The sequence below is a fragment of the Drosophila takahashii genome, chromosome X, assembly GCF_030179915.1.
Source record: "Drosophila takahashii strain IR98-3 E-12201 chromosome X, DtakHiC1v2, whole genome shotgun sequence".
Classification (NCBI taxonomy): Eukaryota; Metazoa; Arthropoda; class Insecta; order Diptera; family Drosophilidae; genus Drosophila; species Drosophila takahashii.
In genome coordinates, this window is record NC_091683.1 from 1,749,876 (window position 1) to 1,762,333 (window position 12,458).

General features: G+C 45.0%; 5 protein-coding genes across 5 annotated transcripts; 4 read left to right on the forward strand and 1 right to left on the reverse strand.

Moving 5' to 3' along the window:
• Window positions 1–433: 433 nt before the first annotated feature.
• Window positions 434–1,825, reverse strand: Rab18 (RAS oncogene family member Rab18). The gene is made up of 3 exons (XM_017143171.3): window positions 1,637–1,825; window positions 1,106–1,538; window positions 434–635 (listed from the first exon to the last, which is right to left on the reverse strand). The coding sequence occupies exons 1-3, from the start codon at window positions 1,693–1,695 to the stop codon at window positions 534–536; spliced, it is 594 nt and encodes a 197-aa protein (XP_016998660.1). The 5' UTR covers window positions 1,696–1,825; the 3' UTR covers window positions 434–533.
• A 1,237-nt stretch (window positions 1,826–3,062) lies between these two features.
• RpL35 (Ribosomal protein L35) lies at window positions 3,063–3,923 on the forward strand. The gene is made up of 3 exons (XM_017143196.3): window positions 3,063–3,206; window positions 3,382–3,518; window positions 3,586–3,923. The coding sequence occupies exons 1-3, from the start codon at window positions 3,204–3,206 to the stop codon at window positions 3,815–3,817; spliced, it is 372 nt and encodes a 123-aa protein (XP_016998685.1). The 5' UTR covers window positions 3,063–3,203; the 3' UTR covers window positions 3,818–3,923.
• Window positions 3,924–5,352: 1,429 nt separating this feature from the next.
• Window positions 5,353–7,080, forward strand: O-fut2 (O-fucosyltransferase 2). Its single transcript, XM_017143178.3, has one exon. It carries the CDS (start codon window positions 5,385–5,387, stop codon window positions 6,906–6,908), a length of 1,524 nt encoding a protein of 507 aa, XP_016998667.2. The 5' UTR covers window positions 5,353–5,384; the 3' UTR covers window positions 6,909–7,080.
• A 271-nt stretch (window positions 7,081–7,351) lies between these two features.
• Window positions 7,352–10,900, forward strand: Ns3 (nucleostemin 3). Its single transcript, XM_017143177.3, has 4 exons — window positions 7,352–7,561; window positions 7,625–8,924; window positions 10,316–10,521; window positions 10,583–10,900. The coding sequence occupies exons 1-4, from the start codon at window positions 7,460–7,462 to the stop codon at window positions 10,799–10,801; spliced, it is 1,827 nt and encodes a 608-aa protein (XP_016998666.2). The 5' UTR covers window positions 7,352–7,459; the 3' UTR covers window positions 10,802–10,900.
• Window positions 10,901–11,039: 139 nt separating this feature from the next.
• On the forward strand, window positions 11,040–12,260 carry LOC108058445 (enoyl-CoA delta isomerase 2). Its single transcript, XM_017143179.3, has one exon. The coding sequence runs from the start codon at window positions 11,116–11,118 to the stop codon at window positions 11,902–11,904; it is 789 nt and encodes a 262-aa protein (XP_016998668.2). The 5' UTR covers window positions 11,040–11,115; the 3' UTR covers window positions 11,905–12,260.
• Window positions 12,261–12,458: the final 198 nt, after the last annotated feature.

Below are 12,458 nucleotides of genomic sequence, written 5' to 3' on the forward strand. Positions count from 1 at the left end.
AAATAATTTCCGATAGAAAACATTTTCTGATAGTTTTAGTAAATATAAATCATATATTGTAAGACTGATAGCTTTTGATGAGACTTTTCTTTAACTTTTCTTGTCTTTAATAACATTATTTATAAATTTATTATTAGAATATTTTTTAACTACAAAGCGAATAAGAATTTTAATTAGATCGACATTTTTAGTAATTATATATTGTACAATACAGAAGATGGAGTTAGGAAAAGGCTATCCAAAATGGGACCCCATTAGGGTTACTGTAGAATAAATGTTTCTCTCTCTGTAAAACGGCTCTTAATCTTGCTAAGTTTTCAATGTATCCAATTAGCATTAACTCGTTTAGCTCTGCCCTTAACGAAATCGAAATAAAAAAGACAGTTCTGGGGAATTATCTATTAACTGACAGACTAATAAAATCAGAGAAGAGTTGAACGTTGAGGTTGATTTTATGCTAGTGATATTGAAACAATTAAATAAATACACGGTTTTTTAAATTTGACAAAAGCAGGCCGCACAACAGCCGAATATCAACAGTAACACGTGGAAGCGCTCTCCTCCAGATCCCGATTGCTGGCGATGTCCACACCGCCGGAGCTGTTGCCATTGTTGAAGTACTCGGAGGAGACGATCTGCAAGGGAGATTTCAAGGTATTATAAACTTTTGACTAGAATAAAACGAATTTATTAAAGTTATCGATATTTTCGATATCTTGACCATATTGATACGATAATATCGATGTTTTAAAGGGGAAAAGATATAGAAAACTGTCGATATTTTTAAGGTCTAAGATACGTATAGAAAAATAACTTTTAACCAGAATCAAATAAATTTATGGGGTAATATACATTAGAGCTTAAAAATGATCGATATTTTCGATATTTTGACAATATTGATTAGAAAATTTCGATGTTTTAAAGGGGAAAATACCGATTAAATATCGAGAAATAGAAAACTTTTGATATTTTTTTCAATCTCTAAGATACATATAGAAAAATCGTGAAAAACATCAAGAATTTGCTGTTCCCAACACATCATTATAAATGATATGATATCTACAAAATATCGGTCAATAATCTTAATGCTAATCCTTAACCGCACCTTCTCCACAATATCCTTGAACACATCGCTGACGAACTGATCGCATTTGGCCGAGGTCTCGATGAAGAGGGCTCTGTGCTTGCGGGCGAACTTGCGACCCTCCTCCCGGTCCACCACTCGCTCCTGGTCGATCTTGTTGCCCACCACAATGATGGCTATGTTCGGGTTGTCGCTGTAGCTGTCCAGTTCGGCCAGCCAGGCCTCCAGCTTGACCAGGGAGTCGCGGTTGGTGATGTCATACACCAGAATGGCGCCCAGGGCCTTTCTGTAGAAGCTGGGCGTCAGGCTGCGGAATCTCTCGGCGCCCGCCGTGTCCCACAGGGCCACTTTGTAGTCGATGCCGTCCACGTTCATCACCTTGCTCTTGAAGTCCATGCCGATCGTGACGTCATGGTTCTCGTCGAACTTGTTCTCCACGAAGCGACGGATCAAACTATGACGAAATGATGCAAGACCCCATAGTTTAGTCATATATACGCAGTGGATTTTCTCCATGGACTTGGAACTCGATGGTCCAAAAAGTCTACCCACCTGGACTTGCCCACGCCGCTCTCCCCGATCACCAGCAGCTTGATAGCCCGATCTGCCATTGTTTTTTGTGAGCTCTACTTATTGTTTATCACTACGATTATTTACTTAAATAGATAAGAATTGCCAATTATTTATGCGAATTAACTGAGTTGCGGCGTTGCCACCTGGTCGGTTTGTTTACATTCTCACGCTAGAGGTGGGCGAACCACTGCGATAACTGTGATTGCAGCCCTGTAAGAACGGAACTTAGAACTAGTGGTGACCCTTTGGCGGTAATCTGGCTATTTTTTAGGGAACCTATAGCTTTATATTATTATTATTATTAGCTTTATTTATTTTATTATTTGAGTTCCCGAAAGAACATTTTAAAATTGATAAATAATATATTTTTTTGGCTACTTACAGTTGAAAAACTGTTAAAAACTTCGTGGCTAATTGATTTTTTGCAAAAAAATTAAAAAAAAATTAAGTTTGCTGGTTTGAATGCCAATCGATTTGGGAATTTCATTACGAGTTCAACAATGTATGACATTCCAAATTTGGATTATTATTTCCAAGGTTTCGGCCAAAATACGGATATTTTAGGGTGGAAAATAAGGATTAGAATTTTAGACCAAAATAAACCGTTTATATCTGGATTTTCAGTCGTAATTTGGACAAATCAAGGCCGATAGTTAAAAGACCGACTGTTTTAAACAGCTAACAACCTAAGCTAACGGTCCCCATCACTTTTAGGAAATTTGAATTTTTCACCAATTTTCGCATTTTTGATAAGGGGTACCATCATTATTTTTTGTGAAAAATTACAAAAATTAAAAATTTCTAGGTTTGAAAGCCAATCGATTAGAAATTTAACTACGAGTTCAACGAGGTATGACATTCCATATTTGGACCATTATTTCCATTTTTATGACCAAAATACTAATAGAAAATACTACTTTTTTTGGGTAAAAAATCAAGATCTTGATTTTTGGTAAAAATTTGATTTTTTATTATAGATTTTGTGCTGTAACTTGGTCAAAAATGATCCCAAATCAAAAAGGCGCACTGTTTAGTGCAGCTTACGACCTTATAATTAATATCAGTGCACTTTGCGACTGATTTGAGAAAATTCATTTTCGGCCCAATTTTCGCATTTTCGATAAGGGGTACCATCATGATTTTTTGTGAAAAATTACAAAAATTAAAAATTTCTAGGTTTGAAAGCCAATTGATTAGAAATGTAACTACGAGCTCAACGAGGTATGACATTCCATATTTGGATCATTATTCCCAATCTTATGGCAAAAATACTGATATTTTAGGATGGAAAATATGGATTCGGATTTTTGACAAGAATAATCGTTTTTTTTTGCGGGTTTTCCGTTTTACTTTATACAAATCAGGCCGACAGCCAAATCCAGAAAAACAGCTATCTAGCTATTTTCCCGCCGCCCTCGCTGGAGCTGGAACAGGTTCGATAACAGCGATAGCTAGTTCGCCGCGCGGAGCCAGTGCAGTGTCACCATTAACTAGTTCTCGCCCCATCTTTCTTTTTCTTTCTTTTTTGACGTGACCAGCGAGAAAAATGGTTGGTTTTTTTAAAGTTGATCTAATTTGCGAAAATAATAGCCATCCGTGCACGAAATGACCGGCCGAGGTGTTAAATAAACGGCCCGCCCTTTCCGCCGCGCGATGGAAATGCTATTTTTGGTGAAACGAATACTAATTGAGTGTTTTGCGCATTTGTTTGTGCCGCTTCCCAGGTGAAGGTTAAGTGCTCCGAGCTGAGGACCAAGGACAAGAAGGACCTCACCAAGCAGTTGGATGAGCTGAAGAATGAGCTGCTCAGCCTGCGCGTGGCCAAGGTGACCGGCGGAGCTCCCTCGAAGCTCTCCAAGATGTGAGTATATATTGGAAAGCCCTTGTAGCATCCCCTAATCTCTTCTGGTCTCCCTACAAATTTATAGCCGCGTTGTCCGCAAGGCCATCGCCCGCGTCTACATCGTGATGCACCAGAAGCAGAAGGAGAACCTGCGCAAGGTCTTCAAGAACAAGAAGTACAAGCCCCTGGATCTGCGCAAGAAGAAGACCCGCGCCATCCGCAAGGCCCTGTCGCCCCGCGACGCCAACCGCAAGACGCTCAAGGAGATCCGCAAGCGCTCCGTCTTCCCGCAGCGCAAGTTCGCCGTCAAGGCCTAGGATCCACGATCTGCGATCTGTCTGTCTAGTGTGCGTTAAGGGTTCCTCGGTTCTTCGGTTCCATGGAGAAGAAAACAAATAAAACCTTTTTTTTAAAGTGAAAAAATGCCGAAACATGTTTGATTTGTGACCGAGAATCACGCGAATCGCGAGTGGCACATGGCTTGTCCGTGGGTTTTGTCAATACACAACAACATTTCAACGTTTGATCTCAAGCGAGGCTTGTTCTGTAAAAGAAACCAATTAGCAAATTAGCCAGACCAAAAACAATTACACCAGTGACCAAATGCAGTTATTGTTCTAGTGAATTCAGCAAGACGCGTGTGGAAAGAGGTTAATTCTTTTTTTTTAATTGAGAGAAGGTAAACTAACCTATGAAGGCATTGTTAAAGCTTGCATCAGTAATAGAGGTGCAAACATCTAAGTTTATGCATCTCTAATTAGTTTACCACAGTTAAAGAGGACAACGTAAATTAAAAAGTTAACTTGAGCATATTATCAGTAATTATGTGGAATGTGGAATTTGCATTAATAAGAATAGTGTGGTGAAAGACAGAGCTGGCTTGAACCTTAAATTTCAAGTCCCAGATATATTTATTTATTTATATAAAGCTGACTACAAGTTTTAATCTAGGCGTACATCGTAAATTTACAAACTTAATCGTAACAAATAGGTAATTAATGTCAAAAATACTACCTTCTATACAATACTCGACTGCAATCACTATTCTACTGAATATGTTTGGCTCATTTGGTTAATACTATTCTTCTGCATCTCCATCTTAATCCCTAGAATGCGAAAGATTAGGAATTAGTTATACCTAAAAAATATCAAATAGATTTGTGATAGAATTGAAGCTGAATGTAATTGACAGCCCGCTGCAGATAGATAATATCGGATGGATGATGCTGGAGGTGCAGACCATTATTATTAAAAGAGGACTGGAGCTACTTCCCAGCCAGTGGCAACAGAATGGAGAACGGATCGTTAAATACTATTAAACTATTGCAAACCAACAACGACAATGAGGTCTGAGAATTGGATTTTGGGAGCACTTAAAATACATTTCTAGATTTTTGGTTCTTGAATGATACAATGAAACAATTTTATTTTATTGTGGCTGACGTTAACTCGCCTGGATATTACTTAGCTATTCTGGCACTCCTTTATATCGATTGGATTAAAATATTATTTCCATATTTCCATACAAGATATATTTGCTTTAAAAAAAGCGCCTTTATGAGACCGAGACGGCAATAAAGGTAGTGCTTTCGCAAGGACTACATGTAATAGACGGAGAGGGGAACTGTTTCGCTCTCTTTCCGCCAGTCACTACGATATTGGAAACAACATTGGAGTACTAGCTTTTTAAAATGATAAATAAATATACGGTAAGAAATATTTAAGTAAATTAAATTAAGACCGTTCTATTTTTTTTTTCATAATATTCGTTATAATTCCAACCATATTGAAGCTTTTCAGTATTTTCCTTTATAAAAAATACCAAAAGCGTTAGGGCTTTTTGCTGACCCAAAAAAATACCACAACTAGCCAAAACGACCAAAAATGCGAGGGAACTGGGAGCCCGGAATTGGGCTACTCCTGTTCCTATTCCTGTTCCTGCTCTGCCACCTCCAAGTAACCTTCTCCACGGAGACCACCCTACGGAACGGCACAACCGCCAGTTGGAGGAGCGGCGCTGCCCGGAGAAGCGCAAAAGCCACCTGTTCTCAAAGATTCCTGCCGGAGATTCTTCCCCCGCCAGCTACCTGCCCGCCAGAGATCCTCAGCCTAGGGGGCACCGTGTACATCCTCTACGACGTCAACATCTCCGAGGGCTTCAACCTGCGTCGCGATGTCTACATTCGCCTGGCGGTCTTCGTGCGGCGGCTCCAAAAGCTTCAAAGGAATCGCCGGCGCTTCCGCAATGTGCGCCTGGTGCTGCCGCCCTGGCCACGCCTCTACCACTGGCACTCGCAGGGGCTGCAGCAGGACGACGGCCTGCCCTGGAGCCACTTCTTCGACCTGGACAGCCTGCGGCGCTACGCACCGGTGCTGGATTACGAGGAGTACCTAGCAGAGCAGCGGCTCTTCGGTCAGCCTGGCGCCCCTTTGATCCATGTGGCGCACGCCTTCCGCCTGCAGCACTACGAGGTGATGCTGGAGCAGGGCCACTTCCGGGACAAGTTCGAGCGCATCGCGGACCAGCCGTGCAGCGAGTCAGCCCGCTCGGGTGGCCCCCTCTTGCTGCATCGTCGGGAGCTGCGCGTCGGTCGCTTCCACTGCGTCCGCTTCCAGGGCAGCGCCGGGCTGCTGGAGCAGCTGCTCCTCCAGGCCATCGACGAGGATACGGCGGGGGAGGAGGACGCCCAGGACATGCGCTCCTTTGTCCTGCTGAGCGCGGAAACTGTGCTCCACGATCACTGGGGCGATGAGCACTTTTGGCGCGCCAGACGCTCCATGCGCTTCGCCCGGCGCCTCCAGCAGGTGGCCGATGACTTCCGCCGGCAGGTGCTGGCCACCACTGCCTCCTCGGCTGGAGTCCAGCGGCCCGTCATGTGGGAACTGGAGCGTGGAAAGCGGAATGCCAGGGGCGGTGATTACCTGTGCGCCCATCTGAGGCGGGGCGACTTTGTGCGCTCGCGGGAGGCCACCACGCCCACGCTGAAGGCAGCCGCCCAGCAGGTGAAGCAGCTGCTGCGGGCGTACAACATGACCACTGTGTTCCTGGCCAGCGATGCCACGCCCTACGAACTGATGGAGCTGAAGGAGCTCTTCCAACGAAGCTTCCGCTTCGTGCACTTTGCCCCCGAGTCGAACGGACAGCGCCGCGAGCTAAAGGATGGCGGCGTGGCGGTGGTGGACCAGCTGGTGTGCGCCTATGCCCGCTACTTTGTGGGCACCTACGAGAGCACCTTCACGTACCGCATCTACGAGGAGCGCGAGATCCTGGGTTTTAGCCAGGCCAGCACGTTTAATACGTTCTGTAAGGCCCTCGGAGGCAGCTGCTCCCGCAACGCCGTCTGGCCAATAGTGTGGGATGCGCAGGGTGATGGTGATGGCGACGAAAGCGAGGAGGATCCGTACTGAACTGAAACCGAAAACGAAAACGAAACCGAAACCACTGTGTTCCCGGTTAAGGAAACTACTCGAATCCTAGGGTTAAGTGCTAAGGAAATTCCGAACAATCTGCGATTGTGTACCAAAAAATAAACCAATAGCATATAGTTTACAACCTTCTAGTAGGTAAATATTTTGAAAACCTCTGTTTAGTATTTTTTGAATATTTTACATTTTCGCGCCCATCTAGGGCCACATATCGATAACTAAAGCGAATGTAGAAATGGAAGCGCCGCGCTTAGGAGATTCCAAACAATCTGCGACTGTGTACCAAAAAAAAAGCCCAATAGCATATATTTTACAATATTCTAAAAGGTTAATATTGTAAACTCTTTTATTTAGTATTTTTTGAATATTTTACATTTTTGCGCCCATTTAGCAAGGTATTAATCGAACAGAAATCGATTGCAGAAATCGAAGTGCTGCCACCTCTAACCCCAACTGCACGTGTTTTTGTTGAGAATTGAGTATAAATAAAATTAGTGCGTCCCCTGAACACCTGGAAATTAATTAACTGCGCCATGGGCAAGAAGAACAAAGGCGCCGCGGCCAACCTGGGCCGCCAGTTGATCAAGGATCGCTTTGGCCACACGCCGCGCCGCAAGGTGGACAACGATACGATGGTGAGTTGGTATAATTTTATCCCATTGAATGCCTAATCTCTACCTAATCCCAATCCCCTCCAGCTGCACACCACCGAGCTGCAGGATGGCTACGACTGGGGCCGCCTCAACCTGTCCTCGGTGACCGAGGAGTCCTCCTTCCAGGCCTTCCTGCGCACCGCCGAACTGGCGGGCACCGAATTTCAGGCCGAGAAGCTGAACATCACGTTCGTCAACCCGAAACAGCGGGTGGGTCTGCTCAGCAAGACGCAGGAGCAGCGGATGCACCAGAAGCACGTCGAGCACCGCGACCAGCTGAAGATCCCGCGGCGTCCCAAGTGGAACAAGGAGACGAGCGCCGAGGAGCTGGAGCGGGCGGAGAACGAGGCCTTCCTCGACTGGCGTCGCGACCTGGCGCTGCTGCAGGAGGACGAGGAGATCCTGATGACGCCGTACGAGAAGAACCTCGAGTTCTGGCGCCAACTGTGGCGTGTCGTCGAGCGTTCCGACGTTGTCGTTCAGATCGTGGATGCCCGCAATCCGCTGCTCTTTCGCAGCCTCGATCTCGAGAGCTATGTGAAGGAGGTGGAGCCGACGAAGATGAACATGATCCTGGTCAACAAGTCGGATCTGCTGACCGAGGAGCAGCGACGCCACTGGGCGGAGTACTTCGATGCCGAGGGCATTCGCACGGCCTTCTACTCGGCCACCTTGGTGGAGGAGGAGCTGAAGCGCGAGGCGGAGGCGGCGCGCCAGGAGGAGTTCCCCGCGGTGCAGCAGCTGCGGCAGGCGGCCGAGGAGATTCACCAGTCGCTGGACAAGGTGGAGGACACGCTGAGCGCCATCGAGCAGAAGATCAAGGCGGAGATAAAGGAGGAGGAGAAGGATCAGCTGCCCCAACTGCCGGGCGACAAGAACAGCCCGCGTTTGCTGTCGCGCCTGGAGCTCATCGAGTTCCTGCGGCACATCTACACCGGTCCGCGGCACACGGAGCAGCACGTGACCATCGGCATGGTCGGCTATCCCAATGTGGGCAAGAGCAGCACCATCAACTCGCTGATGACCGTAAAGAAGGTGTCCGTTTCGGCCACGCCCGGCAAGACCAAACGTTTTCAGACTCTCTTCCTGGACAAGGACATCCTGCTGTGCGACTGCCCCGGCCTGGTGATGCCCAGCTTCGTACTGACCAAGGCGGACATGCTGCTCAACGGCATCCTGCCCATCGACCAGATGCGCGACCATGTGCCCGCCGTCAACCTGCTCTGCGAGCGCATTCCGCGCCACGTCCTCGAGGACAAGTACGGCATCGTGATAGCCAAGCCGCTGGAGGGCGAGGACATGGAGCGACCGCCGCACTCCGAGGAGCTGCTGCTGGCCTACGGCTGTAAGTAGCTCGATATTCTATGTTCTATGGCATATCTTAAGTTTACAACCAGGGTTCGGAAAATAACACACGCTGTAAAAAGGTAGTGTTATTAACATGTTAAATGTTATTAGCTTGTGTGTAAAAAATTGTATCCTACATATGTTAGAAACATAAATAACACACACATGTCATTTGTGTTATTTACACGACATGTTGTTTACGCAGCGTGTTTTTAAGGGGTTATATACCTTTTTGAGCGAAAAAATTGAGTGAACTTTGGATTTTTTTTCAGGTGTGTAGCAATTATTTTATGACACTGAAGTTATTTTTTATTGATAGTACATGTTTTTATCAAAACAACAAGCGTTTGTTCTTTAAAAAATATGAATAATTTACGAAGTTATGGCAATTCTCTCGGAACCCTTATTTTTTATAGCGGCTTGCGGTGACCACGATAGAAGTCCAGCAGGTCAATTGAAATCAAAAAACCAAACAAATTTTATTAGTATAGTATTGTTTCCAGTTCGTGAACGATTATTTTCAAGAATATTTGGTTTTTTCTGCATACAGCAACAATTTTTCCAAAAAGTTGATTTTTCGAGTCCTAAAAATGTTATTAAAAAATTCTGATCTGCGAAATCAAAGTTGGCGCATAAAAACTGAATCGTTCACGAACTCGGCACAATCATTACGAAAAATTTAAAAAAAAATTGAAGAAGATCGATCAAATAGTTCTTGCGCAATCGTGGTCACAGCGAAGGCACTTTTGGAAAAACACGACTATGAGATAATCGCATTCAAAGTTTTACGTTGAGTATGTGAAACTATTGAAGTCGAGCAGACAAAACGCTGTTTTCCTATCGAACTATTATTCGGATCTTTATGAAAATTTGGGAGAATGTTCTCTAGGGTATATACTTTAGGATTCAGCAAAAAAAAAAATTTCGTTTTTTTGAAAAAAGAAAAGGTATATAACCCCTTAACACAATGAGTTATTGTATGAATTGTATGTTGAACTGAAAAAGGCACGGTTTTCTAGAATATAAGAATTCATTTATGCCTTAAAATGGTTAAAACTAACATATAAGATATCATGGCTCATATTGGTTTTTAATTTTCCCCTCAACTCGTGAAATGTAATTTTCATTTGTGTTAATAACACATTGTGTAAAAAACACAAGTGAGCTGTGTGTGCTAACAATTTTTTAATGTCAGTGAAATGTAATTTTCATTTGTGTTAATAACACAGTGTGTAAAAAACACGTCGTGTGCTAACAATATTTTTCACATTTAAACACTTTTGTATTCGACACACATGTCAACAATTTTGCTCACACTGTAAAATAATATTTTGTTATGTTTTTAACCCTGTTTACAACTCGCTCTTTCGCTTTCCCTTTCTTCCTCAGACAATCGTGGCTTCATGACCTCCAATGGACAGCCGGATCAGGCGCGTTCGGCCAGATATGTGCTGAAAGACTACGTCAATGGCCGGCTGCTGTACGCCATGGGTCCGCCCTCGCTGCCCCAGCAGGAGTACCACACGTTTCCTGAACGCCAGCGCAAGGTGATCGAGGAATCGCAGCTGCCCAGCCAGCAGCAGAGAGCCATGAGGGTGAGTTTTGGTTACCTGTACTTCAGAACTAAGTTAATTGATTAATCTCTCCCTTCTACAGATTGACAAGATCAACACCAAGGAGCTGGACAATCAGTTCTTCTCGGACAAGCCCACCCATGCTCATGTCAAGGGACGCACCAACTTCCCGAATGTGAGGTTAGCCAACGATGGCTCTTTAGTAGCCGGCAACGATCCGGCGGCCAAGCCCTGGCGTCACGTGAAGAAGGAGAGGCGCGAGAAGCTGCGCAAGAAGTTCTCTCACCTGGACGAGCACTGATTGCTGCAGTCCACCCCGTAATTTATTCCCCCTCCGCGAGGCACTTGTATATTATTAGCTTTAGGCTTACGTGTAGCTATTAAAGTTCCCTGAACCTGATGAAGTCGCAGAGATACCTAGTTAATCCCCGCCGATAACGTAGCATATATTTAGCATACAAGCCAGTGGAAATTGCCAGCACTCAACGCACTCAATTAATGATGATGCGTGAGAGGAAGAGAATGGAGGCCACTCTGCACTTTGACCGCCTGATAAGCGCAGATGTTTACGCCGGTTTGTCGACCGTTTGTCAGTCTGAATAGTGAACTCACGGAATGACTACGGATGAGTGCAAGCACTTCAAGGAGCTGGAGGTGGGCAGCAGGAGCTCCGGCCTCTTCCACATACGCTTCAAGCGGCGCTGGAATCGCCGCACCATCTACGAACTGATGCGGGCTCTGGATTTGGCCACTGGGGATTCCGCAGTCCAGTTGGTGGTTCTCTCGGGCGAATTTTCAGCGGGATGCGAGTCTGAACCTCTGGCTCTTCGTCAGGGCAGAGAAAAGAGAATGCGACAGATGCCAAGCGGCCAGCAGGAGGCTGTAACCAGCAACGATCCGGAGGAGCAGTACATCCACGAGAAGGCGGCCAACTTTGTGATGCGCTCGCTGGCCAAGAAGCTGCTGGCGCACCGCAGCCTCCTGGTGGCTTTTGTACAAACCGAATGCGTGGGCCTGGGCCTCAGTGTGTGCAGCCTGTGCGATCTGGTCTTTGCCACGGAGTCTGCTGCTTTTGTTCCCTCTTTGGATCACATGGATCCCTGCATCCAAGTGGGCCCCGGCTGGCTGGTGCCTCACCTCAACTGGCTGCTGCGCCTGGGCGATCGGGCGGATGTCGGTGCTGCTCTAAGCTGTGGGCTTTTAGTCAGCCTGGAGGGCGATGATCCGCAGCAGGAGTTCTGGCATCGCATTGAAGAGTACGCCCGCCTGCCCATCTCCGCCTCCCTGCTGGCCACGCAGCGTGGAATGCTCCGCCCCTGGCGGGAGGCCCTGTTGAACGAGCTGCGCGCGGAGAGCACGCCGCTGGCGGCCCAGCAAAGACGCCTGGCGAGGAACAAGCTGTAGGATTGAGGATCGAGGGTGGAAGGTGTGTTGATTGATTAGCAATTGTAAAATAAATACGGGAGCTGAAGCTCTAATTGGAGAATAGTTATCCATCCATAAATGTATTGTCCAGGGATCCAGGGAAAAGTTTACTATGTATGGTATGTATAATGATTATTTCCTGAATTTTAAAAATATTTATCAGGAATTTTTGACACTTGTAAGCAAAAATAATGTTTATTTTAAATATTTATTATTATTTTGTATTCCAAAATCATAATTATTTTAAAGTTATATTATGTATGGAAACAATCCTATTTCAGAAACTTTAGAAACAATCCTATTTTTTAGTTTTATAAATATTTTTACCAGGAATTATCCCCAATCGCTCACAAATAATGATTATTTCGATGTATAAAATAAAACTATTAGTATAAGTTTACCATGTTTTGTTCAGAAATAATCATTGTTTTTGAGTTTTATAAATATTTATCAGGAATTAATGTAACTTGTAAAATAAGTGTAGCTTGGAAATAATGTTTATTTTAATTATCAATTTTAATCCAAAATAATCA